This window comes from Odocoileus virginianus, chromosome 17 (assembly GCF_023699985.2).
Source record: "Odocoileus virginianus isolate 20LAN1187 ecotype Illinois chromosome 17, Ovbor_1.2, whole genome shotgun sequence".
Classification (NCBI taxonomy): Eukaryota; Metazoa; Chordata; class Mammalia; order Artiodactyla; family Cervidae; genus Odocoileus; species Odocoileus virginianus.
The window spans coordinates 52,339,713-52,366,330 of record NC_069690.1 but is presented as its reverse complement, the minus strand read 5'-3'; the positions used below and the strand labels follow the sequence as shown (position 1 = coordinate 52,366,330).

Genomic DNA, 26,618 nt, shown 5'->3' with positions numbered 1-26,618 from the left:
CCTGCCACCCAACCCTCAAAGTAAAGTTCCATCTTTTATTTTATTGAGGCCTCAGATCAAAAGTTAATCCTTTCTTAAAGAATATCATTTAATCCATTTCAGACATTGTCCATACAAAGTTAGCGTTACCTTAAAAAGTTAGGACCATGATATAAATTGGTTAAAAAAAAAACTCCTGATTGACCTTGGGCAACCCCTGGGCACAGGTCCACGGGGTGGCCCTGCTCCTTTCTTGGCAGAAGTGAGGCAGAGAGTGGGGAGCTGGTTGGCATCCATCCAGCCCCACGAGGCTGAACACAGGGAAGGGCTGGCTGGGAGGGACTGGGGGCCCTGGGGTGGGCTGGTGGGTTCAGCTTCTGTTGGATAACAGCCCAGGCTCTCAGCTTCCCAGTCTAGCTGTGTCTCTTTGCTCCTCCTCTGCCCCATACCACGGCCAAAGCCTTCCCCCATGAGGTCTGGTTCAGGAGCGTAATGGGGAGGCTCACCGGGCCACTGATGGAAGCCAGGCATGGACACACAGGGCCGAGAGGGGAGGGGCAATGGGCAGGGGGCCGCACCCAGGCAGGGTTGGGAACCCGGCGGGAACCCCAGCCTCATCCTCGGGAGGAGCTCGCTCACAGTAACAGGGAGGGGCGGGGACTGTACCAGTGGAGCCGGAGGTAGGGGCTGAGCACCCCCCCAGGAGGGGTCCCGACGGCCCGGCAGCGGGGGGGCTGTCAGGGCCTGGGCCCCGAGCTGCAGAGATGCACGGGCTCCGAGTGTCCCCCAGCCTGGGCCCGAGGAAGGGGGGCCTTGGCCCCCCGAGAAGCCTGCCTTTAGGAGCGTCTCCCCTCGGACTCCGTCTCTCCTGGGGGAGGGAGCTCCTGGGAGCAGGGCCGGCCCCATGGGGTCTCTGGGGTGTGTGGGGGGGCGCTGTGCAGGTGGACAGCTCGGTCCAGACACAGCCCCCGTGTCCTCCGAGGTGGGTGGGAGCAGCCGTGCTGGCCCCGCCGGGCAGGCGGTCAGTGTAGCACCTGGTCCAGCTCGTACTTCTCGCAGAAGCGGCTGGTGAAAGGGAAGCAGGTGAGGTACTCGACCCAGGGCCAGTGGATGGGGTAGACATACAGCCAGATGACCAGCGAGGCGAAGAGGCCGGCGAAGACCACCAGCGACACCAGGATGAGGGCACGCTTGCGGTACTTGTCACTCGTGCCGAAGGTGATGTAGGGCAGGAAGGCAAAGGCCAGCAGCAGGCCGCTGAGGAAGCCGAAGATGTGAGCGATGTTGTCGATCCAGGGCAGGAGGCCGCAGATGAAGAGGAAGAGCACGATGGCGGACAGGTTCAGGAAGGCCTTCCAGGGCCGCTCCAGCAGCTGCCAGCTCTGGAAGAGCTCCACAAAGAGGCAGGCCAGGAGGCCGAACTGTGACCCTGCAGGGCCCACCTGGGGCGGGCGGGTGGGGCGGGGACACCGTCACTTCCAGGCGCCAGGCGGGAGCCCTGGGACCTGGGTCATCCCCTCCGTGAGCCCCTCCCAGGGTGGGGACCCCAAAGCTGAGGGCCGAGGGGGCAGGGGGAGCTGCCGGAACCCAGCCAGACTCGTTCCGCCCACCCTTTCTGCAGACACGGAGCACCTACTACGTGCACAGCGGGTACAGTGAGCAGGACAGACAGCCTGCTCTGGGCAGCGCACGTGGCGGGGACAGACACTGAACTAGCCCGCAGCGTGAGGGGGAACTGACCAACAAACCCTTCTTTCTTAGCAAGAACGGCCACACGAGGGCGACTTCATAGGGCTCAGCCTGTAGCTAAGGGGCGTGCTGGCAAGTGGTCATGGTCACAGAGAGAAATGAAGCAGGAGTGGGGTGGGGTGGCCAGGAAGGTCTTTCTGGAGGTGATCTCTATACGTGACCCAGGGGCATCGCTGCTCCCCTGTGCCCAAGAACAGACTAAGGAACTGGCCAGGAAGCCCCCAGCTTAGCTGTCCATTGACTGTTGAGCCTGAAATGGCAGGGGCTGTGTATCCCTCTGGCTGACCCAGGTTGGGTAGTGGTGGCGGTGGAGGGCGGGGAAGTAGCAGGGCTAGCCCCACCTCGCCCAGTCCCCAGAGGGCCCCAAGTCCCCACCTCCGCCCGGTATGGGAGGAAGAGGGCGCTGGCGAGGTTGCCAGTGATGCCGCTGAGGATGAAGATAATGGAGATGCGGTGCCAGCCAGCCAGCTTCTCCAGGTCACGCAGGATGGTCATTTGGAAAATCACAGACACGAGGCAGTGGATCACGCTGGGTGGGGACACATGGGCATTGGCTTCCGCCCGTGGCCACCAGCCAGGCACTTGGGGGGCACCGGGGCCCGGCAGGTTGTGCCTTGGCTCAAGGGCCTTCCTCCGGGGGTCCAGGTGGGCGGGCACCACGGGGGCCTGGGGGGCGGGCAGCGAGGGGCCTCTTACCCAGCGTGGAGGAACAGAGACAGCCAGAGCCTGTAGAACTGATCGGGGACCTCGGGGTTGAGGAAGGGCAGCAGTCCACACACCTTGTCCAAGCAGTGTACCTGGGGGCAGCGCACGGCGGTCAGTCCCGGGGACCCGGCTTCGGGGGAGGCCCTGAAGTGGGGGGGTTGGGACCGGACACCTGCTGTGGGAGGGCGCGAAGGCTGCTCACCGTGCCCAGGGCCCCGCCTCACCTGGGAGCAGAGCGTGGCCTTCTCGTGGAAATAGCCGTGCATGAACTCACAGTATTCCCGCGTGGTGATCTCACAGCTGGGGACGGGGAGGCAAGAGCGGACGTCAGGGGACTGAGTCCCAATCCCTCACCCGGTGTCCGGCACCTGGCCGCAGCAGGCATCGCTGGCAGGATGCATGCCCCTCTTCAGGGACCCTCATAGCATGGATGGAACGGGCAGGGAGGACAGAGCCTGGGAGGGGGTGGCAGAGGCGGCGCAGAGGGGCTCAGGCCCAGGACCCAGGCCGGCTCACCTGCCCTTGGTGCCGATGCAGCAGGGGCGGCCCCGGATCTGGCAGTCCATGTGCGGGAAGCCCGAGCGGTTACTCTCGGCCTGCTCCGTGCAGATCTGCCAGGAGGGGCATGGAGTGGGGGATAGGGCTGTGCAGCGGCCAGTGTGCCTCCCTCCCCTTCCCAGACCACTCTCCTCCCCGCACACTCACCGGCCACTTGGTGATGTCGTCGGGCCAGATGTGGGCACCGCTGGAGGCCGGCTCCTCGCAGGTTCTGGAAGCAGAGGTTGGAGGGGGCAAAATGTGGGGCCTCAGCATCCCTAGCCTGCCACTCCCCCTGGCCAGCACCCACAGCCTGCCACGCCCACCGGCCAGCACCCCCAGCCTGCCACGCCCACCGGCCAGCACCCACAGCCTGCAACGCCCCCTGGCCAGCACCCACAGCCTGCCACGCCCACCAGCCAGCACCCACACAGGTGGCACCAACTACATGACACTCAGCCCTGTCTTCTCAGAGAGCTCAGCTGTGGGTACCTGGGGTCCTGGTTGCACACAGCCCCAGAAGTCCGCTTCTGGCCCATATCAGACTTGTCCATGGGGGGCCCCGTATCATCTTGCCACTTGACGAAAGTGGCCAGAGTCTCCTGGAGGATGGGGTAGGGGTGGTCATGGCGGGCTGGACAGGTCATGCCCATGAGTGGGCAGGGGCCCCTCCAGGGCAGGGGCTCATTCCCTGCTGTCCAGGTCTCTGGCTCACCTCCCAGACCCCCATCCCTCACTGAGACTCCCAGGACGCAGCTTTCACTTCTCCGGGGCTGGGGAGGTTGGTACCCTCCCTGTGACAGGCTGCCGACATTGGGTGTGAGCCCAGGGAGGGGGATGTGAGCCCAGAGAATGGGGTGTGAGCCCAGGGAGGGGGTGTGAGCCCAGGGAGGGGGGTGTGAGCCCAGGGAGTGGGTGTGAGCCCAGGGAGGGGGGTGTGAGCCCAGGGAGTGGGTGTGAGCCCAGGGAGGGGGTTGTGAGCCCAGGGAGTGGGTGTGAGCCCAGGGAGGGGGGTGTGAGCCCAGGGAGGGGGGTGTGAGCCCAGGGAGGGGGTGTGAGCCCAGGGAGGGGGTGTGAGCCCAGGGAGGGGGATGTGAGCCCAGGGAGGAGGGTGTGAGCCCAGGGAGGGGGGTGTGAGCCCAGGGAGGGGGGTGTGAGCCCAGGGAGGGGGATGTGAGCCCAGGGAGGAGGGTGTGAGCCCAGGGAGGGGGTGTGAGCCCAGGGAGGGGGGTGTGAGCCCAGGGAGGCGGGTGTGAGCCCGGGGAGGAGGGTGTGAGCCCAGGGAGGGGGGTGTGAGCCCAGGGAGGAGGGTGTGAGCCCAGGGAGTGGGTGTGAGCCCAGGGAGGGGGACGTGAGCCCAGGTGAGCCAGGAGGGGTGTGAGCCCAGGGAGGGGGTGTGAGCCCAGGGAGGTGGGTGTGAGCCCAGGGAGGGGGTGTGAGCCCAGGGAGGGGGTGTGAGCCCAGGGAGGGGGTGTGAGCCCAGGGAGGGGGTGTGAGCCCAGGGAGGGGGTGTGAGCCCAGGGAGTGGGTGTGAGCCCAGGGAGTGGGATGTGAGCCCAGGGAGGGGGTGTGAGCCCAGGGAGGAGGGTGTGAGCCCAGGGAAGGGGTGTGAGCCCAGGGAGGGGGGTGTGAGCCCAGGGAGGGGGTGTGAGCCCAGGGAGGGGGGTGTGAGCCCAGGGAGTGGGTGTGAGCCCAGGGAGGGGGGTGTGAGCCCAGAGAATGGGGTGTGAGCCCAGGGAGGGGGGTGTGAGCCCAGGGAGTGGGTGTGAGCCCAGGGAGGGGGGTGTGAGCCCAGGGAGTGGATGTGAGCCCAGGGAGGGGGTGTGAGCCCCGGGAAGGGGGTGTGAGCCCAGGGAGTGGGTGTGAGCCCAGGGAGGGGGGTGTGAGTGTGAGTCCAGGGAGTGGGTGTGAGCCCAGGGAGGGGGATGTGAGCCCAGAGAATGGGGTGTGAGCCCAGGGAAGGGGTGTGAGCCCAGGGAGGAGGGTGTCAGCCCAGGGAGTGGGTGTGAGCCCAGGGATCGGGATGTGAGCCCAGAGAATGGGGTGTGAGCCCAGGGAGGGGGGTGTGAAGCCAGGGAGGGCAGTGTGAGCCCAGGGAGGGGGGTGTGAGCTGACACTGGGTGTGAGCCCAGGGAAGGGGGTGTGAGCCCAGGGGGCGGGTGTGAAGCCAGGAAGGGGGGTGTGAGCCTAGGGAGGGGGGTGTGAGCCCAGGGAGGGGGGTGTGAGCCCAGGGAATGGGGTGTGAGCCCAGGAAGGGGGGTGTGAGCCCAGAGAATGGGGTGTGAGCCAAAGGAGTGGGTGTGAGCCCAGGGAGGGGGCTGTGAGCCTAGGGAGGAGGGTGTGAGCCCAGGGAGTGGGTATGAGCCCAGGGAAGGGGGGCTGTGAGCCCAGGGGGCAGGTGTGAGCCAGGAACGGGGGTGTGAGCCTAGGGAGGAGGGTGTGAGCCCAGGGAGGGGGGTGTGAGCCCAGGGAATGGGGTGTGAGCCCAGGGAGTGGGTGTGAGCCCAGGGAGGGGGTTGTGAGCCCAGGGGCCGGGTGTGAGGCCAGGGAGGGCAAAGGAAGGATGGATGCAATGTGTAGACACCACCCTTGAAGGGCCCCTCCCCCAGGCTGGGGCAAGTGGAGCCTGTGTGGGGGACCAGGGTGGGCTGGCCGGGACTGAAGGGCCCACGTTCCCACCGAGCAGTCCTTCCTCTGGGTTTGGATGCAGCCCGAATGGTCGTTTTGGACACAGCAGCCTGAGTCCCGCTCCAGATCTCGTTCCCGCAGCACAAGCTGCTCGATCTGTTGGTCCTTCCGGATGCAAGGTGAGAACTTGGCTCCCAGGTGGATCAAGTCGATCTGGGGAGGGGGCAGCCGGGGAGGGGGTTGTGAGCTCAGGCCCAGACCTGGCTGGAGCGTTCCTCCCGAGGGTCCTCCTGCTGAGGGGGGCTTCCAGGTTAGACACAACCCCTTCTCTGCCCAGCTGGGGGTGACAGGGGCAGGGGGCTCCCTGCTGAGATGCTGCCCTCGCCTGGGCCCCTCACCGAGCTGGGGCCGATCCAGAAGTTCTCCTGCTGGATGTACTTCACGCTCTCATACACACCTTTGTTCCTGAGCACCTGGTGCAGGGGTGGAAGGAGGCAGGGTCAGGGCTTTCTCGGTCCCGGGGAAGGGCTTCCAGAAGGGGCTGGAAGGCAAAGTAGGGGAGAGCCCAGGGCCCCTCCCGCCTGGGTCGGGTTTGCGCCTCGGAGGGACTGGGTGGCCCAAGACAAGGAAGCCTCTTGGGTGGGAGGCTAGGATTCCCAGCATGGAGACCCCCTTCCCGAGCCCCACTCACCAGCTGCGTGGTGATGTGCTGGGCAAAGCCCACAGGCGCGATGCCGTACGTGCCGATCACCAGCAGCGTGATGATGACGTGGACAAAGGTCAGCCAGTAGGTGAAGTAGGGCCTGCGGGCAGGGGCCTTGGGTCAGCAGAGCCGGACTCACACCCTGACCCTCAGGCCTGCGACATCCAGCTGCTGACAGCTCTTACCTGCTCCCAACCCTCTGCTATCTTCTTAGACTCGTCCTTTACTTCCTAACACACACCTCTACGCCTTTCTCTCCCAGCTGAAACCCTCCCCGTGGCTTCTCGCTGCTCTGAGAATCAAGTGTAATGCTGCCCACTCCCGCTGGCTGCCAGGCCTTGCTGCGCCTGCCCACCTTCCTGGCCTCCTTCCTCTCCTCTTGCAGTTCTGGGAATGCAACCCATGCCCTGCAGCCACGGGGCCTTTGCACATGACGCGTCCTTTGCCTGAGATGCTCTGCCCGTCTCTCTTCACCCAACTAATCGCTGCTCCTCCTGACCACACACCTCCCCACCCTCTGTTCACTCCCTCTCTGTCCTCCTTCCCCGGGACACACTCCACACCTGCTATCACTTAATTTTCTGTGATCTGGGGTTCAGTGTCTATCAGGTTGCTGCTAACTGTACACAGAAAATGGCCTGTTCGCAATCCTCTGGCTTCCCCCAAGGTCTACAAAGTCCCTCTCCACAGGCCCCTCACTCGTGGTCACCACTTCTAACCACCCCTCTGATCCACCCACCTGCCCTGCTCTGTTGTCCCAGGGCCTGCGCAGCACTGAGTGAACGCTTGCTGTCTGGGACCCAGGGAGAAAGCGGGCCCAGAAAACAAGAAGAGGCAGTAACACCCGACGACTCCTCCCGGGAGACGTGCATGCTCGCAGGGTGACCCCGGGGACTGTCCCTGCTCCCCCGGCACATAGGAGGTGCTCATCAAAAGCTCGCTGAACAAGAAGGGATGCTCCGGGAGAGGGCCCGGGGGGATCTGGAGGCCCCGTGGTCCCGCCTGGGTGGCTCCCAACCCCTCTCCCTGGGCCTACTCCTGGGAGCAGCCCTCCGGGAGAGTGAGCACCCCCAGGTCTCGGAGTGGCGGCCCGGCCGGCGGCTCACCGGTGGCTGTCGAAGTTCTCCAGCTGCCGCTGCACGGTGCTGCTGATGCTGCGGCGGTAGGTGCGGTTCAGCCAGGCGCCCACCACGCCCAGCCCGTAGTGCCGCTTCTTCCGGTCGAAGGCAAAGTGCTTCACCTTGGAGGCGATGCGCTTGCCGCGTTTGGTGGGGGGCGCCGGGGCCCGGCTGGACTCCTTCCTGGTGAGGACGGCAGTCTCAGCCGGGTACCCTCACCCCCTCCTTTCCACGAGGGGGGGACCAAGAGGGACCTGTGATCTGGGGAAGCCCTCCACACCCCCCCACACCCGGGGCCACTATCACGCTCCACTGGGAGGACTGTCCGGAACTCACAGGGGGACCTGCTCGGGGGAGACAGGGGAGGCCGAGTGCGGAATCCCCCGGAAGTAGCTGGCGGAGAGTGGGGGCGACTCAAACACGTCATCGGGCATGGAGCTCATTTCTTCCTGGGGTGGGGGTGGAGTCGGGGACACAGAAAGAGACAGTGTGAGGAGTCACTGTCTCCCGCCCTGCCCCCCCAGCAGCTCAATTCAAGGGCAGGACGTCGGACAGGCTCCCGGGGAGGGAGCGAGGGGAAGGCACATGTCTGTGGGCCCTGATGGTGACTCTCCTGGCTGGCACCTGCCTGATCCCAGGCCCTCGCTCTGCCAACAAAAGATGGGAGGGCCCGGGAGCTCCGAGAGGTGGCACCCCCATCCCACAGACGGGCCTCTGGACATCTGAGGGGCTCCCGGCAGAGCGCGATGGAGGCCAGGTCTCTTCCCCCAGCTCCCGCCCACCCCAGCCCCCCGACCCCGAGGGCCCACACACCCATGCTTGCCTTACTAAAAAATGAGGAGTCGAATGTCTCCGCCCCATCAACCACGTCCTCCTCCAGAGAGCTGGGGTAGGCAAAGCTGCACTTGACCACCCGGCTCCGCTGTCCCGTGGCCTCCAGCACTGATCGCCCCTGTGTGGGGCAGAGGCATGGGTGTCAGGCCCAGGGGAGGTGGTCCTGCCCCAACACCAAAGGGGTGTCAAGGCCATCCGCCCGGGGAGGTGGGACCCTGCGCAGAGCAGGAGCCTCTGGGCTCCAGCTCCTCCCCTGGCCTGTACACAGCACTCTCTCCGCGGCTGGCTGCCAACTTCTCCTGGCGACCCCCCGCCCTTGGGCTTGGGTACCGGGCACCCCACCACTCGCCCTGCACCCTCACTCCCACGGTTTGGGCTTCCTGGCACAGCACATGGGGCCCCTGCTAACCTTTCTGATCCCACCTCCCACCATTCCTTTTGTGACCACCCTTCCCCAAAACTACCTGCTACTGCCTCTTACCCCAGGCCTCGGCATAGGCCGTTCCCTCTGCGGAGAACGCTATTCCCTTCCCGGAGAAACCTTCTTTGTACCTCCCAACTGCCGTCTCTGACAGCAGCCCCTCTCCTGGGCAAGACGGGGCAGCCCCTCCTCTGGGTGGGCCCCGGCACCTGTCACGCCGCATGGTGACATCTCCCCTCCCCCGAGCTGAGGGCTCCTCCAGGGCAGGGACACTGGCTCAATTCTCTCTGTGATGCCCCCGTGCCCAGCACAAAACGGGGGCTCTGCAAACATGGGTCAGGGAGCAGCGACTCTGCATTTCACTTCCTACTTCTCCCGCCTATGTGTTGGTACAGAAACCAGCTGCCCACACTAGGGAGAAGCGGGGCTAGAAGGATGTGGGTGAGTCTGCCTACTGGGTTGCAGCCCCCTTCTCCACCCAGGGATCCCAGAGCAGCCACTGCCCTGGCACAGACGGAAGTGCCTGGGATGGGGGAGAAAGGGAGCAGGCCGAGCAGCCGTGTCCTTACCTTAAGCAAGGCTGCAGCAGCTTGAAAGCTCATGTGGGCCACAGAGATCCTCTTGCGGCGGGGCAGGTGGGAATAGCCGGAGCGGACGCTGGTGAAGGAGGTGAGGGAAAGGACCCCGGGGGTCAGCGGTGGGTGCGGGGCGTGGGGCCGGTCCACCTCGTCTGGATGGCGGAATGCCCGTCCTCGGGCCAGGGGGTCCACGATCTGGATGGGAGGGAGGCTGTGAGCAGAGGCCGCCGGGCGCTGGGCCGAGTCCCCTGGTGCCCCCGCCCCTGGCTGGAGCCCACCTTGGGCATCTTGCAGGGCTTTGGAGACTCGGTGTCCTGGAAGGAGGGCACCTCTTGGCTGGGGAGTTCCAGGTCCCGCTGGCACGAGGCCTTGAGCCGGCCGTAGCGCACGCTGCAGTGGTGAAGGCTCCGGCGCTGCCAGTGCTGCCGCTTCAGTTCCCAGTCTCCGCTGACCCCGAACCACTGGGCCGCGCCCCTGCGGGGGCAGACAGGGCACAGAGCGCGCGTCACCATGGCGGTGGGAGCAAGACAGGGCGCGTGTGTGCAGTGGGAGGTGACAGGACATGTGTGGGTGCAGCAGGGGGTGGGGAGGCAGACTGACAGCCCCCACTCAGTGTCCAGAGACTGGATGGACAGAGGAGGGGGAATAAAGGCCAGGGCCTGAGAGCTGAGCTGGGGAGGCCCCGGGAGCTGCAGTGTGGCACAGGCTCACCCCCAGCTTCTTGACCCCCTGCAGCCTCCTTGCCAGGTCTTCTTGCCAGGCACAAAGCCGCCCGGGCCTCAGTTTCTCCGGCCTGGAACATGGGCTGCCTGTCCACGCCTCCCGGAAAGGGGCTTGGGGCCCCAGAGTGTCGGAGTCCGTCGAGTGGTGGAGGGGGTGTCTGCTGGGTGGGGGGCATGTTGGCAGGGCACGCATGCTCACTTGCGGATGCTCTGGGACAGGGAGGCCTGACGGCGGAAGCCAGGGCGCTTCTCTGGGCTGCCCTCCTGCCATCGTCCTCGCGGCTCCTGGAGGCTGACGCTCTTCAGGAGGCCTGGGTTCTTGGGCCTCTGCCCTCCGGGTTCCTGGAGGCGGGAGGGGGAGACAGGCTGTGACTCCACGGAGACCCGAGCTCCACCCCCAGCTGCCTCTGATCTGGCTCCCGATGTGAAAACCTGGACAGGACAAACCTTGACCCCAGCTGACCCCGAGCCGCTTTCTCATTCTGAGGGTCAGATGGGCCCTTTTCTAGGGTGTTCGGGAGCCCAGCACTCACTTCCACAGCTCCCCATCCAGAGCTCCGTCTCTAGGTCCTGGCCGTGGCTAAGCCGTAGGCTGGCCCGGCTTTGCGTGTTGACAGTGCCCTTGGCTGCTTGGGTGGCACGAGACGGCCTCCCTGGGGCCCCGGACTGTATGGGCGCCCACGCTGTGAGCAGCGGGTTCTCAATGGACTCTTTATGGAGTGCTGGTCAGGATGCTGGCAATGGTGATTCATCCCTGTCTTCCTGCACGAGCGGAGCTCTGCGAGTCGGGGTGTCCCTTCCCGAGTCACAGACAGTCCACCGCCCGCAGAACGGCCGGGGCTGGCGGGCTTCCCTGGTGGTCCAGTGGCTAAGACTTTGTGCTCCCAATGGAGGGGACCCAAGTTCAACCCCTGGCCAGGAAACTAGATCCTGCATGCTGCAACTAAGACCTGGCACAGCCAAATAAAAATAAATAAACAAAAGAAGGGACTGGGGCTGGAAACAGCTGATGCCCGAGCGGGACTGGCAAGAGTTTCCTATTTTCCCTGGCCGGCCATGAGACTGAGGTCTTGAGTTCAGGAGTCACTCCCAGTGACATTGGGGGCCGGGAAGGAGGGGGTGAAGCCTATGGCAGGGGCTCCAGCAGGCTCCGGAAGGGCCCCCTTCCAGGAAGTGGAACTGCCCTAAGGGTCCCGGGGGCACAGCGGGGGCCCCTCTTACCTGGGGCAGCATGCTGGCCTGCTCGCTGGGGGCCGGGGTCTCGGGCGGAGGGATGGTGATGGACAGGTTGGGCGGCTTGCGGCTCTGCAAGCGGCTGCTGGACACAGAGGAGACCCTCGCGCCATTCTTGTCATCGGAGGCCATGGTGGGCGAGGGGGCGGGGCAGCTGGAAGGGAAACGGAGGGGGCACAGGTGTATTGTCGAGAGGCGGCAGGACGGGGCGGGGGGACACGGGGACAGTGCAGGGTGTCAGGGCGTGCCACGCGGGCAGCCCAGATTGAAAACCCGTGGACAGTTGGTTCAAACCCGACTCCGGATACTAAACCACGCAGCAGCACAGAGTTGGGCTGGGTGGGGTGAGAAGGTCTATTTTCATCCTTCATTTGCATTCTGGGCTAGCAGGAGCCTGGGAGGTCCCCCACTTGTCACCTCCTTCCGTTTCTGGTCTCTACTTTAGGCGAGGACCACGCCCAGAAAGGAAAGTGAGGACCAGGGATGCAGAGCGGCTGTGATCTTGGCCTGCCCATCAGTCTGGCTAGAGCAGGCCAGGGGGCCAGAGGGCAGATTCCTTGGACAAAGGGCCCTGCCTTTGTCCCTGGGGCAGGGTTTGGGGAGGACGGGGAGAAGGCTCCAGGCCGCCCATAAACAAGGGACCCGCAGCCGTGCAGGGAGTGGGTGGTTCTCAGAGAAGGAATCCCTGGGCTGAGAGCGAGGAAGGGAAGGTCCAACCTAACTCCTGGGAACATGAGAAAGCCGCCGGGCTAGTCCCTGTCCCCCTGGACTGCCAAGTTCCTCTTTCAAAAGTAAGTGAAACTGCCATCTGTCTGTTACTCTTTTCTTTTCACAAAGGAAGAATATTACATCTTAATGACAAAAATGATACACGAGGATTGCAAAAGAAAAACATTCAGACGACTAAAGAAAAAAGTGAACTGCTGGCCCGCCTGTCACCCCGTGTTCCAGGAAAGAGCTTGGTGTGCACATCTCCTGGTGCTTTTGTGTGCCTGGAAAAGGACACAGTACTTAACATTTCACTGTTGTTGTTTACTTGCTAAGGCATTCCGACTCTGAGACCCCACGGACTGTAGCCCACCAGGCGCCTCTGCCCATGGGATTTTTCCAGTCAAGAATACTGGAGTGGGGGGCCATTTCCTTCTCCAGGGGATCTTCCCGACCCAGGGATCAAACTTGTATCTCCTGCACTGGCAGGCAGATTCTTTATCACTGAGACGCCAGGGAAGGCCACTTAACACTTTACATGCACTCATATTTCTCTGTCAATGCAGACAGACAGGTCTACCTGATCTGTCTTGAAGACTGGGAAGGTTTCTAAGAATGGAATGTACCAAGATTTACTTAACTCCAGCCTGATGGTAGCTTAGATTTGTGTCCAGTGTTAAGGAACACCCTTGCCTATATCACGTGTGTTATGCCATGCTACACTGCTTCAGTCTTGTCTGATTCTCTGTGACCCCATGGACTGTAGCCCACCAGGCTCCTCTGTCCATGGGGATTCTCCAGGCAAGAATACTATTGGGTTGCCATGACCTCCAGTGGATCTTCCTGACTCAAGGATTGAACCCATGTCTCATGAAACTGCGTTGGCAGGCTCTTTACCACTAGCACCACCTCCGAGTTTTATAACAAGACAAACTTAGAAGGGGAACTACTGGACTGAAGAAAAGTGTGTCTTGAATTTCAGAGGAACTTTCCAAATGGCCCAGCCAGGAGGAAGTAGCAATTTACCCCCACCTGGGGCTTTTCCATCCTCACAGGTGACACTTGACTCCCACACCCTCTTTGACCCAACAGAACGAACACCCTCTGACCTGACTAGTCTCTCCATTTCACCTCTCACTCTGCCTTGTGACCTTTGTCTTGCTAAAATCCTTTGCTGTTTCCTCTCCTTGCATCCCAAGGCTGCTGGGGCAGGTCTGATTTCCCTTCCCTCACATCCATCTTCTGATCGGGGTGGGGACACATGTGGCCAAGGTGCTGGATGTCAGGGCAACGCAGCGGACACCTTTGTTTCGAGTCTGCCTTCTTTCCCAACCCTGCCCAGCCCCCAGGTGAGGCACCATCGCCTCTCACCCGAAGGGTCCCAGCAGCCTCCCGACTCCTCTTGACCTGCTGCCCCCTTGAGCCCCCACCCCAGGACCATTTTCCCCTAGTGGCAGAGTTTGCCTTTTAAAAGCACAAATCATACCATGCTCAACACTAGGCCAGGATCTCCAGTTCTCACTTAAAACCAAGTTCAAACTTCTCACTGGAGCCGCTGGGCCCCTCGTGCCTCCATCTCATCCTTGGTACCCCCCCTCACCCCAATCAGGCCATATGGGGTCCCTCACTGCCCCACACCTGCCAAGCTCTATTAGGAGGTGCTGGGGGTTCATGGTCAAAAGCACAGACTGGAGCTGGATGGCCTGGGGCTTGACTTGCGTCTGATCACTGGTCACCTAGATCCTCACCTTATGGGGGGAATAACCCCCTCCCCTAAAGAGACATCCTGGGTGTCACACGACTGCACGCATGACACGTACTTAGGCAGCACGGCCACAGACAGTTGTTCTGGAATGTTCACAGCGCCACGTTCACTGGAACTCAAAAGGTGGAAACAACCCAAATGTTCATCAAAATACAAGTGGAAAAGGGGAGAGATAAATTAGGAGCTTGGGATTAACATATACACACTACTATACCTGCGGCTCCCTGTGGCATAAAGGTAAAGAATGCTCCTGACAATGCAGGAGACTCATGGGACAAGGGTTCAATCCCTGGGTTGGGACAATCCCTGGAGAAGGGAATGGCAACCCACTCCAGCATTCTTGCCTGAGAAATGCCATGGACAGAGGAGCCTGGCAGGGTTGCAAAGGGTCGGATATGACTGAGCACACACCCCTTCCTTCCTTCCTCACTACTATATATAAAATAGACAATCGACAAGGACCTACCTATAGCACAGGGAACTCTGCTCAGCATTCTGCAATGGGTCTTCCCCGGTGTCACCGTGGATAAGAACCCACCTGCCAAAGCAGGGGACACGGGTTTGAGCCGTGGTCCTGGAAGATCCCACACATCGCGGAGCAACTAAGCCGGTGCACCGGAACTTCTGAGCTTGCCCTCTAGAGCCTCTGAGCCACAGCTATCGCGCCTACACGCTGCAGCTACTGAAGCCCGTGCGCCTGGAGCCTGTGCTCTACCATGAGAGGAGCCACCGCAAAGAGAAGCCCGCACGCCACAACGGAGAGTAGCCACTTCTCTCCACAACCAGAGAAAGCCCGTGAACAGCAATGAAGACCCAGCATAATTAAAAAAAAAAAATTCTGCAATATGGGAAAAGAACCTGAAAAAGGATAGATATATGTACGTGTATAACTGAATCACTTTGCCGTACACTTGAAACTAACACAACATGATACATCAACTATACCCCAATATAAAATAAAAGTTTTTTAAAAAGTGTACTATAATCTTTGGGGGAAATAAAACATATAAATGGGTAAACAAAATGTACTAAATCCACACAAGGGACTATTACTCAGCCACGAAGAGGAATGACTCGCTGAGCCAGGCTAAACACAGATGAACCTGGAGCACGTTAGGCTAAATTAAAGAAGCCAGACACAAATAGACCACATACTCCAGGGGTCCAAATGCAAGTCCAGAGGAGGCAAATCCAGAGAGACAGAAGAATGAGTCATGGCTTAGGGCTGGGGGTGACAGCTAAAGGATGGGGATTTCCTTCTGAGATGATGAAAATGTCCTAAAGTAGATGAATTTTACATGAATTGTATAAATCAAATGTGAACTATACCTCAATAAAGGCAGTTAAAAAAAAAAGTTACAAGTACGTGCTCCATAAACGTTGGGCCTCTGGCTGGGACCCTGCCGGCTCTCCCCAGATCAGATTAGCACTTGCGCACAGCATGTGGCTCCTTCTCTGGTCCCAGTTTGAGCACCACCTCCTCCAAGGAGCCCTCCCTGACTGCCTGAGGCAGCACCCCTCCCACCCCATGTGTCTCTCCATCACTTCACCCTGCTTGTCTCCCTCTTTCTGCCTTATTCACAGCTGCATCTTTACCGTCAGTGGAGTGCTGGCCCACGGGTAGCATCAGTACAGACTTGTTGAAAGTCAGATAAGCAAGCAAGGAAAGCAGCTGGTAGCTGGGGTCCATGCCACTCGGCTACCCAGCTTCCTACCTTCAGGCTGTGGGCTGAGCTCGCAGTTCCCTGGGTCTTGTTGCTGAGGACTTTAGAGCATGTTCTAGTCCTTTCCTCACTCTGCAGAGATGCTCTGGGGTCAAGTCCCAGCTCTGTGGAGAGGTGGCTGGATGCAGAGACAGATAGAAAGACAGACAGATGACTCCAGGTCAGGCAGGGTCGCTTCCTTGGTGCTCACAGCCTGTAAAGGAAGGGAAGGCAGGCTCAAGGGGGTATGTCAGGACCAATGCATCTTTCCATCTTCTTGACCTCAGTCTTCTCATCTATAAAATGGGGATAATTCCACCAGCTTCAAAGGTGGGGGATTAAGAAATAACCCCCTCTTCTTCACCCCTTGTGGTGATGAGCTAGGTTCTTCAGGGCGCCCAGATGCCAGGGGCCTCTGGGCGTGTACCTAACAAAACCACATAAAGACCCGTGCTCTGGGCTGGGAACCATAATCAATACGCTTCCTACTTTCTTTTCTTGTTTCTAGAGAACTTTACTAGAAACACTGAACTTTTAAAAATGCAGGCATTATTGGCTATCTTCTGATCAAGATTTCTTTTCAATTAGACAAAGCCAGATATTCAAGGCAGTGTTTAAAGGATTCAGACATGTTTTGCTGTCGTTTCGGCTCTTTAACAATTAGTTTAGGTGAAATCTGGGCCTGCAATGCAGGAGACCCAGGTTCAGTCCCTAGGCTGGGAAGATCTCCTGGAGAAGGGAATGGCTACTCATTCCAGTATTTTTGTCTGGAGAATTCCATGGACAGAGGAGCCTGGTGGGCTACAGTCTGTTCGGTCACAAAGAGACACAACTGAGTAACTAACACACACACACACCATAAAAGGATTAAAAAGTGAACAACGCGTGGGACTTCCCTGGTGGTCCAGGGGTTAAGACTATGCTTCTGCTGCAGGGAGTGAGAGTTTGATCCCTAGTTGGGGAACTAAGATCCCACATGCTGTGTGCTGCGGCCAAACGAAAAGAAAAAAAGTAAACAACTTGAGGGCGTGCCTTTGTTTCTGAGAAGTCCTGAATAAGGGACACGCTGGTGTAGCAGAGTAGGGGCCCCTTGATGGAGCCCCCGAGGGCCGCTTGGGGCAGGGCCAGGTCAGGGCCCCAGGGGTCTGGGTCTTGCCTGACCCTTTACGTGCATTATCCCACTCAGTCCTCGAAACTTGCTTCGAGGTAGATGTTATCAACTATCATTCTGTGGATAAGAATGGAGGCTCAGAGGGATTGAGTACCTTGCCCAAGCTCACACAGCCAGGATGGGGAGCAGCTGGGGCTCAGGCTGCTCTGCCTACAGGGCCTGAAGCCTCTTTGGAAACAGGCGCCTCTTCTCCCTAAATCTGGAGTACACTCGGGGCCAGAGAGCCTCCTATCAGGGAGACAGAGCAGAGTCCAGCCTGGAGAGAAACTTGGTTGAACATCTCAGCACTTTGCAAACTGTGCTCCTCAGCGGCCTGGGGTCACCAGAGGTGCCCAAGGGGCTGCCATGGGGTGAACTGGAGGCTGGGGGAGGGCCTGGGACCCCCTTGATTCCACAGGGCAGCAGTCCTCTGGCTTTGAGCAGGGCCTTTCACTTCCAGTCCTATAACTGCAGATGAGAGGAGCTCGGTATAGAAGGGGTGCCAGAGAGATATCTGAGGCCCAGCTGGGGGCCCAGGATGCTTCCTGCTTAAGGCTTGACCAAGACTTGGGCATCCTTCCTGCTATCCCACGTGTGGGGAGTTCTGACCCACACCCCAGGGCAGAGGGGCTGTCAGCAGGCACCTCAGACTCCACTTGGCACCACTCAAGGGACCGCTCCATGACAACAGCCTCACCTGGGGCTCCGGCACGGAAACTTCTCCTGCTGGGCCGCCCTGGGACCAGGGTGCGGTGAGAGGGCACCAGGCGGGCACCGCCCTGGGAAACTGGCACCAAGGATGAGGGGAGGCAGTGGGGGAAGCTGGGGGGAGTCTGGGGCTGCCCGGCCTGAGCTCAGTAAGGTCACCGAATAGGTCGGGTCCCTTGGTGACTCGGAGCTCCTGATGAGAAGAAGCGCAGACTCAGTCCAGGGCTGGGGGAGGAGGGGAGACTGGACCCACCCTGGGGAAATCCTAGCAGTCCTAAAGAGAAGTGGCCAGTCCCGGAGAGCAGAGGCAGGGCGGGGGCGCATTTCCACATGGAGCCATTTAACTGTCCTCGTAGGGTGGTGCCCAGAGCCTTGGCCTGTAAGCAGCGTGACCTCCACAGCCTCAGTTTCCTTCTCGTTAAGCAAGGTGGTTGGACAAAATGATGACCTGCCATGACATCCTCGAGCCCACATATTGGGCATAAAAACACCACTTTGCCTCAGTCACTCTCCCCCTGTAGAGGGGGTGTGCCCCAGCTGATGCAGACACGGGGCGCGGGGGTACCAGAAGCCCAGCCCCTGCCTCTGAACTTAGGGAGGGAGGAGCTGGGGGTGGCAGGTGTCTGGGGTAGATTCAGGGGTCGTGGACAGCTCTGGGTGCCTGCCATAACCCAAGTCTAGGGCGTGGAGGGGCCCAGATGGCAGAAAAAGTGCTGGAGTGCTGGGAGCGCCCGCCCCACCCAACGCTTATCTCCCGCGCCCCAAAAGTGCTTGCTCATTGCAGAGGAAATTGTGACATCCTGGGACCAGGCTTCCTCCTGACCCAGTCACATCCGCTGCTCTCTGAGACCCCCCCAGGCCTGCTGCAGCATCCAGCCCATGGATCGGGGGCGGGGAGGTTTGAGGGCCTGACCCACCTGGCTGGACCACTGCCACCTGACTATAAAAATTCTGGCCTTGGTGGGAGCCTGTTCCAGAAAAAGGCCTTCAGTCCCAGGGTACCCAGGAGACACCAAAGGGGCCTAGGGAAAGGACGGGGGTCCAGCCTGGAGTAGGGGGGTACATCCCCAGAGCAAGTGCAGTACAGAGTTCAAGTCACCCCAAGGAACATCCAGGGTCTGAAACCCCACCACCTCCACGCCCAGAGGCATAGCCTGGGATCAGACACACACGGCAGAAACGCAGACTCAGACACTGCACGCTGGTTTCGCCAGGGAATCCGGTTTCCCCACAGGGTGGGGCCGGGCACCGCCAGCTGAGCCCCGTCCTGGCAGCCACAGCCAGGGCAAGCCAGGCCTCCCCACAGTGGGCAGGTGCCCCCTCCCCAGGCTGCACGGGCCCGCCGTCCCCTCCCCACCTGCCCCCAGGTGTAGCTTCATCCCTGGGAGTCTGACTCTGGTGTCCTGTTTCTCTCTCCACCTGCCCAACTCCCCCCGCCCCGCCCCGACACATCAGCAGGTTTCTGAAGCCACCCCCGGGTCTTGCTCAGGGTGGATGAATTCTCCACACCCCCCGGGGCTCTGAGGACCTCCCGAGCCAGAAGCAGGCAGGGCAACCTGACGCACGACTCAGCCTGTGTGTGGCCCGACGTGGGGACACAGGGGAGGGAGGGGGCCCTGGGAGGAAGAGTGAGCAGCCCCTCCTCCCAGGGGCTTTCTGAGCCATGAGATAAGGTCAGGAAGGTTAGGGGATCCCCCAAAGCGAGGGCCTCAGGCCCCCCAAACAGGAAGAAGAAACCACCATCTGGCCCAGAGGTTCCCCCCAGCTGGTGGCGGGCAGGCAGTCTGGAGGGAAGGGAGGCGGCCAGGCGGCTGGGTCCTGCCTGTCCCCCCCCCGCTGAATCACAGGATGTCGGGGTGGGGGCGGGGGGCGAGGAAGTGGCCTCTCCCCCCTCCTTGCTTCCCTGTCACAGAAACCGAAACCTGCTTTTTTCCTCCCCACAGCCGTTCTGGGAACCGGGTCAGTTTTAGAAAGCGGCAAGGAGGAAGCAGGCCCTCAGGCAGTGTGCAACTTCCCAGCGAAAGCCCTGGTTCTGCTGAGCTGGGGTGGGGGCCGGCGGGAAGCGGGGGGTGCTCTGGCTGCCGCAAGGCCTGGCAAGGGGCAGCTTATGTAAAAGGTGTCACCTGGCCGGGCTCCCTACCCGTGGCCCCACGCTGGCCCAAGCAGCCAGTGACTCACCCTGAATCCTCCCTGTCCTGGCAAGAGTGAGTGCGAATAGGAGAGCCTGGCAGGAAAAGAGCCAAGACAGCCAGCTGAGCGTCGGACAGGATCAGGGAGACCGAAAATGGCCAGATGCAAAGGGAGGGAGGCAAGTGTCCCAGGTGGAGGCCGCAAACCCCACCATCGGAGTTAGAGGAATGGGGAGGGGATGCCCATCTGTCTCCAGAGGCCAGCGGGAGCCCTCCCCAGGAGCCCCTTCCTCCTGGCAAGTACCCACTTCCCCAGGGGAGCCAGCTGGCAGACTTACTTCACAGGACACCCTTCAGCCCAGCTCCCCCCAACAGACAGGAAAAATGAAACCACTTGTGGGTTGGCACCCCAACCACAGGGAGAGGCCCCACTCACAGAGGGCCCTGGCCCAGGGAGGCCCGGATTTATCCTGCTTGTTGCTCAAACTAGAGAAGATAAAGAGCCTGAGCGCAGGTTCAAGGACCTGGTGACCTGCCCCATCCGAAACCAGGCTCGGGTTCCCCGTGACCCAGTTGGAGAGGCTTGGGAGTCACGGCCGACCACAGACACAGGAAGCGGGCGCCGGGCTCCAGGCTGCTGCCAAGAATGTGTAGGGGCGAGGAGGACAGGTTGCCGTGTTCCCAGTCCCCACCCTGTACCACCTGGAGGTTTGCTCAGGACCACACACCACTGGGGGGCTGGCTGGCAGACATGTGAATGCCCCATTCCCTGTGGGGACCCCAATTCCAGAAACCAGCTGGAACTGCCCAAGCCCCACGGCCCCCCATCCTAAGGTGTGGGCCACTGTTGGTAACATGCGGGGACAGGCATTATCGGGAGAGAATTGCCACCAGATGGCCCCAACCGACCACGAGGCTGGGCCCTGTCCACCACGGTGCCCTCCCCGAGGCCCCACTGGGAATCCCTGGCCTCCAGGAGCTGCTGATGGAAGCAGACCAGGGGCAGCAGCTGGGCAGAGACCTTCCAGACCTCAGACAAGTCACAGCCTCCAGCGGCTGGGGGCTGAAGGCCGCTCAAGGACAACGGCGGGAAGGGATGGAGTGGCTGGTCCTGGGATGCTCTGCCTGGCAGCCTGGCCTCCTCTGGGAAGGTGGTCTATTCCCTCCTGGTTCTGTTGTTCCCGGAGCACAGCCAGAAGGCTCTGGTCCATCCAGGCTGGATACCAGGGCACAGGAGGGAGCCTGGGGGGGTGGGGGGGACATGCACTGCTGGGCACCACGCTGACCCAGACCTGGCATGAACCAGGCTTTGCTTCGAACACTCGTGAGGATTTTGCCTCTCTCAGGATCTTCAGGTACTGGGAGCTGGGTTTCCACTGGTCCTCGGAACCGGTAGGACCTAGCACATGCTCAGTGGTGGGGAGGGGATGAATGCAACGAGGGTAGGGGAGGAGGAGAGACCCACGTCCCTCCCGCCGGGGGCTCCCAGACCCCGAGGCGTTTCCAGACACGACCAACCCCAGCACACAGAACAGGCCTCTGTCCTGTGCTCGCGAGGGCGGAGGCCACCCAGTTTCCACCCACGCCTTGCAGCCTGGCTCCAGACAATGAGAAAGCTGTCCCACTCGGGGAGACGGGGTCAAAGGCCTGGCCCTAAGCGCTGTGTGATACTGAGCAAGCCACTGGATGTCTCTGAGCTTCGGTGTGTTATGCATAAGAGGCTAAGGAGCCTCTCAAGATCTGAGGCTTTGTCACCTAGGGGTCACCCTGGGAGCCTGGGGAGCCAAGGGACAAAGCCTGATATTCCACAGAGAGGTTAGGCACCTCGCCCGCTGTCAGGCCCTGGGCTGCCCGGGCTCGCTCACCTCAACACGCTCCGGACAGGATGCCGGGTGCCCCTTACCCCTGGAGGCTGGGGTCGGCCGTCAGCACCGAGCGAAGATGCCAGGCAAACACTTTCCAGCTTGTAAACAGTCACCAAGGAGCTAATAAACCAGACTTCCCAGAATCCTGCCCTGGGGCTTGCTCCATCCCTGGAGAAGCTGGCCCCAGTCCCGACGCCTGCTGCAAGGGCTCGGGGACGCGTGGACGTGGGCCAGCCAGGCCCTTCGGACCAGGCTGGCTCTCCGCACGGATAACCAGCTCCATCCCTCCACCTCGTTTTGGAGCCACTGAGGTCCTCTTATTGAGAAGTGAGAGCTGAGGGGGCTCACACTCTAGCTTGGCCACCTACCCGCTGGGAGACCGAGCAAGGTATGACTTCTGAGCCTCAGTGTTCTCTGCTGTGAAATGGGGTGATGCAGCAGAGATGACATGAGATGGTGAGTGCCCAGCGCCTGGGAAAATTGGCGGAGGGTTAATGTGTAGCTTCTTTCATTGCCGGCTGGCCCCCGCCACCATGGATGACTTGGTTTCTACATCTGAGCCAAGCGCCCCAGAGGCAGCAGATCTCTGACAGGTGGGGTAACTGAGGCTCAGAGAGGTGAAGGCACCTGTCCGAGGTTACACAGTTAGGCCGTGGGGCCGTGGCCTCCTGTCATCTGGGAACTGGTGAGGCAAAGTGGCGGAAGAGTGGGCAGGGGGTGGTGACTCAGGAGCTGGGGCGAGTTTGGGGTGCACAGGCCTTTGACTCATGAGCCCCTCCCCGCCCCCCCAAGTAGAAATGACATCATCTAACGCTTGGTGGCACTTCCCAGCTTATCTAGGGCTTTCACAAACATTCTCTCATCCTTGTCCTTATCTTACGATTGTCATTGGCTGATAAAGCCATCAGCTAATGAGCCAGGACTCTGCAGGGCAGACTGCAGCTCCAAGGCCGGCTTCTATCCAGTCCCGTGCAGGTCCCCTTTTTCTTCTAGGCCTTCTGGGGTCTGCACCAGGGGGCAGGACCTTGGGAGAGCCACCAGGAGAGGGCATGACCACCCGAGGATCCTCGTGGCACAAGCTCTGGGGCCACACGTGGGAGGCAGAGAAAGCCAAGCTGGCCTGGCTCCCGGCTCCAGGCAGCCCGGCCAGCAGGGAGCAGGGTTGAGGGTCATGGCCTCCACAACCGCCCCCCGCCCCCCAGCAACATGATGCACACGCTAGAAGGTGGGGGCCAGCAGTTCACAGCCTGGTCCTCCCTTCCCTCCCTCCAAAACCCACCCTCCATTCCCATGGCCTCCATGACACTGAGGTCCCCCACCCCGGACCCAGCCACTTCTAGAGGATGTCACAGCCTCAATGCCATTCCACAGCCTGTTCTCAGCTCGTCCCCCCGACAGGCCATGAGGTAAGACCTCTGGCCTCATCGCGAGTCAGTCCCAAGGAACATGGACACGTCCCTGTTACTGTGATGTTTCTGTTACTCCCTCAGCACGCTCCTCATGCAGCCAGACACCTGCCCAAGCTTCACATGAACCACCACTGGAATCCTCTGGGGCAGACCACTGTGACCCCGCTAGGGAAACTGAGGCATGGACTATTTAAGTGACCCTTCCCCCATCCTACTGACCACACCCTCATAGCCCAGGCACCTGCCAGAATCCGGGTCTTGCTTCTTGACTCCCCCAGCTGGGAATCACCCCCTCTCACTACCACCCCTACCCTCCCGGCCAGCATCCCTGATGGGCCCACCTTGTCTGCGCTGCCCACTTAGCGCCAGCCACTTTCCTAGATGGTCGGATGGCATCACCAACTCAATGGACATGAGTCTGAGCAAGCTCCAGGAGATGGTGAAGGACAGGGAAGCCTGGCGCGCAGCAGTCCATGGGGTCGCAGAGAGTCGAACACAACTGAGCGATTGAACAACAGCTTTCCTGGAAGGCTCAGAATGTGCCTTCCCAAGGCTCTGAAACCACAAGCCTTGCATCTGGGTCCCTTAGATAAACTTACTGAATGAGGGAACGTGGACACGGCGCCTGTCTGTACTGCTCTGATGCGGAGAAGAAAATGCTTTCTCTACACCGGTCCTGAGAGCAGCCCTTGCTTCACAGCCTCCCCGGTGTGGTCACCACTCCTCCCCCAGGCTGGCCCAGCTGGATGGGAAACCGGGAGCAGAGGCGTGAGCTCACTCTGGAAATCCCCAAGGGTGGCCAGGGCAACACTAAGGTCTGCTCCAAAGTGGGCGTCATGGAGACCCCAAGGGGACCTGAAGTCCAGAGTGTACATCCCCTTGGAAGTTCCACAAGGGGGCATGCAGGGGGCCGGGGCCACCCTAATCCCGCCACCCCTCATCCCAACCCACAGGGAAGTGCCAGATGGGTCATTCAAGTCACAGGCACAAACACACCATCCCTTGACTTCCTGTTCTCAGTTGAGGTCTCTCCTGGGGGAAGAGTTTACACAGCAAGTCATACAGCCTGCAGAGAAGTCTGGCCGCCACCACTGACCCCAGTGACCCCCACAGTGCATTTGTGGCGTGATTCATTCCTCCTCTTAGAGGACCAGGAGCCCCCACCTTGGGCAGTGAGCACATGCCTGTGTGTGTGTGTCCATGTGTTATACCAGGTACTGCTGCAACTCAGAAATGAGTAAGTGAGGTAGAAGTCGCCTGGTGCTCTGTTGCCAGCTGGTGGCATAGGGTTTGAGGGCTGGGCCTGGGAAGAGGTGGCCCAGGCTCAACGTGAGGCCCTGCTGATTACTTCCTGGACAGCTTTGTGCAAGTCTGACTGCAGCTTCAGAGGCACACAGAAGATGGGAGGTCGCTATTACAGGTTGCTTTTATTTGTTTGTTTTCGTTTTAGCTGAAAAGGTGAAAGCCTCACTCCAGCCTTTTAAAGTTAAAAGATTAAAAGAAGCCCCCCAAAGCAAAAGTCAAACCAGAAACTGCCACTTGCCCTCTGACCCCACCAGGGTTCCCAGGTCAGGAGGCCAGGGACCACAAGTAAACAGGATGGAGGGTGGGCGTGGGAATGGAGATTGTCAAGAAGTGGGCAGGGAGGGCAGTGAGGGGGCCTGGGCTCCTGGGCGTGGATGGCTGCTCCATCCCACCCTGCCCTCTCTATGACAGTCCCCTGCACAGCGGGGAGCCCGAGGCAAATAATTAATTCAGAGTTATCCCTACCAGGAACCCCCTGGCCTGTGGCTCCAATGACCCCCATCTCTCACTGGGGCTCTGCTAACACCATGAGCAGGGGGGGCCTCGCTGCGCTAGCATCAGGGCCCACCCTAGGTCTCTCAACTCACCCAGAGTTCCCACAGCCACCACGGGACTTTTTACTGCCGGAGGGAAGCAGACTGTGAAGCAGCAAGGAATGTGTCCTGTTATTCCTTGGTTGTTATTTTCCTGGTATAAAGTAACTGAGGAGTTAGGAGTAGGTTCAGAAGGGAAAATGACAGCCGGTCACATGGTGTCAGGCATCCAGGCCCGCCCAGCGATCAAGGGTTGGGACAGTCTCTGAGAACAGAGCTCGCCCCCTTCCCACCCTCCACATTGTGCGGATGTCTGACCCCCAGGGCTGCCCTGGCTCACCCGGCGTGGGAGGTGCCCTGGGGGTGAAGCACTCCAGGGCCCAGCTGTGAGAGAGCCCCTGTTTCCAGCCCCTCCCCCACGGCACCCAGAACTACTTAATGCAGGGCTCGGGGTTTAAGTAGGGAAGAGGCTGGTGGCACCAAGGGTGGCCTGCTGTTATGACAGGACTGCCCTCACGCCTTCTTACCGCTTATCTCATTCAGGTTTATTCCTCCTCTAACCCTGGGGAAACTGAGGCAGAGAGGGGCAGTCAGTGAGAAGCAACCTGATGGACTGGGTACCACGCCAAGCTCAGCGAAGCACTCCTGACGCTTCCAGCTGGGTAACTCTTCATGGTAGGGGGCTGTCCTGTCCTGCACACCTCAGGGTGTTTAGCATCGTCCCCAACCTCTACACACTAGATGCTGGGAGCCACAACACTCATGCTCCCCACCCCACCCCCAGGTGTGACAATCAAAACGTCTCCAGACACGGCTGAATGTCCCCTGGCAGGCAAAATCACTCCCCCCAGGCCTCTTTGAGGATCACTGCTCTGAAAGAAGCTTTGCTTTCCACTTTGCTCTGCCTCACCTACAGCAAGTGCCAGTAACATAACACAGACGCTGAGCCCATCCCATTTCAGCAAAAGCCACCCACACAGGGTCCAAGGCTAGCCACTGGGGAAGAGCAGCTGGTCCACGTGGGGGTCAGTCTGCAAGCCCTCCCCTCCTCAGGCACTCCAACTCTCGGCTCCAACTCCAGGCCTTCTCCCTTGGCCTTCCACCCCGGGCTCCCCTCTGACCCCGGAGTTAGGGGCTTATACTCTAGAGACATACTCCTCTCTAACCCAACGCAGTACCCTGGGGGAACGGAGAAGGTGGGGGGGGCACCTTCCCAAGCCCCTCTGTCCAGAAGTCAGGACTCCTGGGTCCAACTTCTGAGCTCCGGTCCGGCCTGGCTGCGGCACCGGCACCTGTTTCCACCCCGGCGAGGCCGAACAAACTCCGCCCCGGCCGCTGCAGCTCACCCAAGAGAAAGTGGCGGGGCGGGGAAGGTCTGAATTCCGGGCGCTTCTGGGGCGAGGCGGGACTGCGCGGTCCTGCCCTGGGGCTTTCCCCCTGCTCTTCCTCCCGGGACTTTAAACTGCGGCCCAGTCATCCTGTCCCCGCCTCTGGTGACCCGTGGCCCAGGGACCCCGGAGGTGTCTTATCCGAGCTGAGCCTAGGGGCTGCAGACCCGGTCTAGGGGCCCCGACCCAGTCCAGTCCCGGCCTCCGGTATCGGCCCACGTGGGGCCAGCGCCGGCCCCTTCGCCGGTCACGCACCGCCGCCCCGGGCGCGACCCCGTGGCCCCTCTGGCACCCGGCGCCCAGCTGCCGCGAACCGGCCCCTCCCGGCGCCCCGCGCTCACCTCCCTGCGGCCCCAAGTCCCCGGGACTCAGCTCCAAGCTGCGCCGGCCGGCCGCTGGGTAGTGGCTCCCGGGGGCGGGGCCCCAGCGTCCCGCCTCTTCCCTACCTGCGCGCAGTCGGCGGGGGCGGGGCCGGACGCCTGGGCGGGGCCGGGTCCTGGAGGCGGGGCCGGGTCCTGGAGGCGGGGCCGAGCCCTGGGTGGGGCGGGGCCGAACTCTGGGGGCGGGTCCAGGTCCTGGAGGCGGGGCCGAGCTCTGGGGGGCGGGGCCTCGCTCGGTCCCCCAGGCAGAGCCGCTCCAGGGTCGCGCTACCCTTCCTCGGTCGCTCCAGTGCTGTACTGGGCAGAGCCCTATTTTCCGCCGGATCTGCTCTCTTCCGGGCGCCGTCCTCTTCGCCCGATAAAACGTA

General features: G+C 61.1%; 1 protein-coding gene across 6 annotated transcripts; it reads right to left on the bottom strand.

Moving 5' to 3' along the window:
* Positions 1-67: 67 nt before the first annotated feature.
* Positions 68-26,298, bottom strand: RHBDF2 (rhomboid 5 homolog 2). Of its 6 annotated transcripts, XM_070479921.1 has the most exons (20): positions 26,212-26,298; positions 15,396-15,597; positions 14,147-14,218; positions 11,196-11,361; positions 10,174-10,316; positions 9,531-9,726; positions 9,244-9,447; positions 8,243-8,371; positions 7,756-7,868; positions 7,408-7,602; positions 6,290-6,401; positions 5,997-6,071; positions 5,650-5,811; positions 3,463-3,572; positions 3,139-3,202; positions 2,950-3,044; positions 2,658-2,733; positions 2,425-2,525; positions 2,104-2,257; positions 68-1,421 (listed from the first exon to the last, which is right to left on the bottom strand). In XM_070479921.1, exons 4-20 carry the CDS (start codon positions 11,337-11,339, stop codon positions 1,002-1,004), a joined length of 2,493 nt encoding a protein of 830 aa, XP_070336022.1. In that variant the 5' UTR covers positions 11,340-11,361; positions 14,147-14,218; positions 15,396-15,597; positions 26,212-26,298; the 3' UTR covers positions 68-1,001. The 6 variants fall into 6 exon arrangements, with proteins under 6 accessions (XP_070336022.1, XP_070336021.1, XP_070336026.1 ...); XM_070479920.1 differs by lacking the exon at positions 14,147-14,218; XM_070479925.1 differs by lacking the exon at positions 14,147-14,218 and having other exon boundaries at positions 15,396-15,522; positions 26,212-26,284.
* Between the last annotated feature and the right edge of the window lie 320 nt (positions 26,299-26,618).

Bases quoted from the DNA above. Each gene is read 5' to 3' on its own strand.
- RHBDF2 (XM_070479921.1), bottom strand. From the start codon at position 11,339: ATGGCCTCCGATGACAAGAATGGCGCGAGGGTCTCCTCTGTGTCCAGC. The intron at 6,072-6,289 runs GTGAGTGGGGCT...CCCCTGCACCAG, and splicing joins AGCACATCACCACGCAGCTG to GTGCTCAGGAACAAAGGTGT. The intron at 3,045-3,138 runs GTGAGTGTGCGG...CCCTCCTGGCAG, and splicing joins ACGACATCACCAAGTGGCCG to ATCTGCACGGAGCAGGCCGA.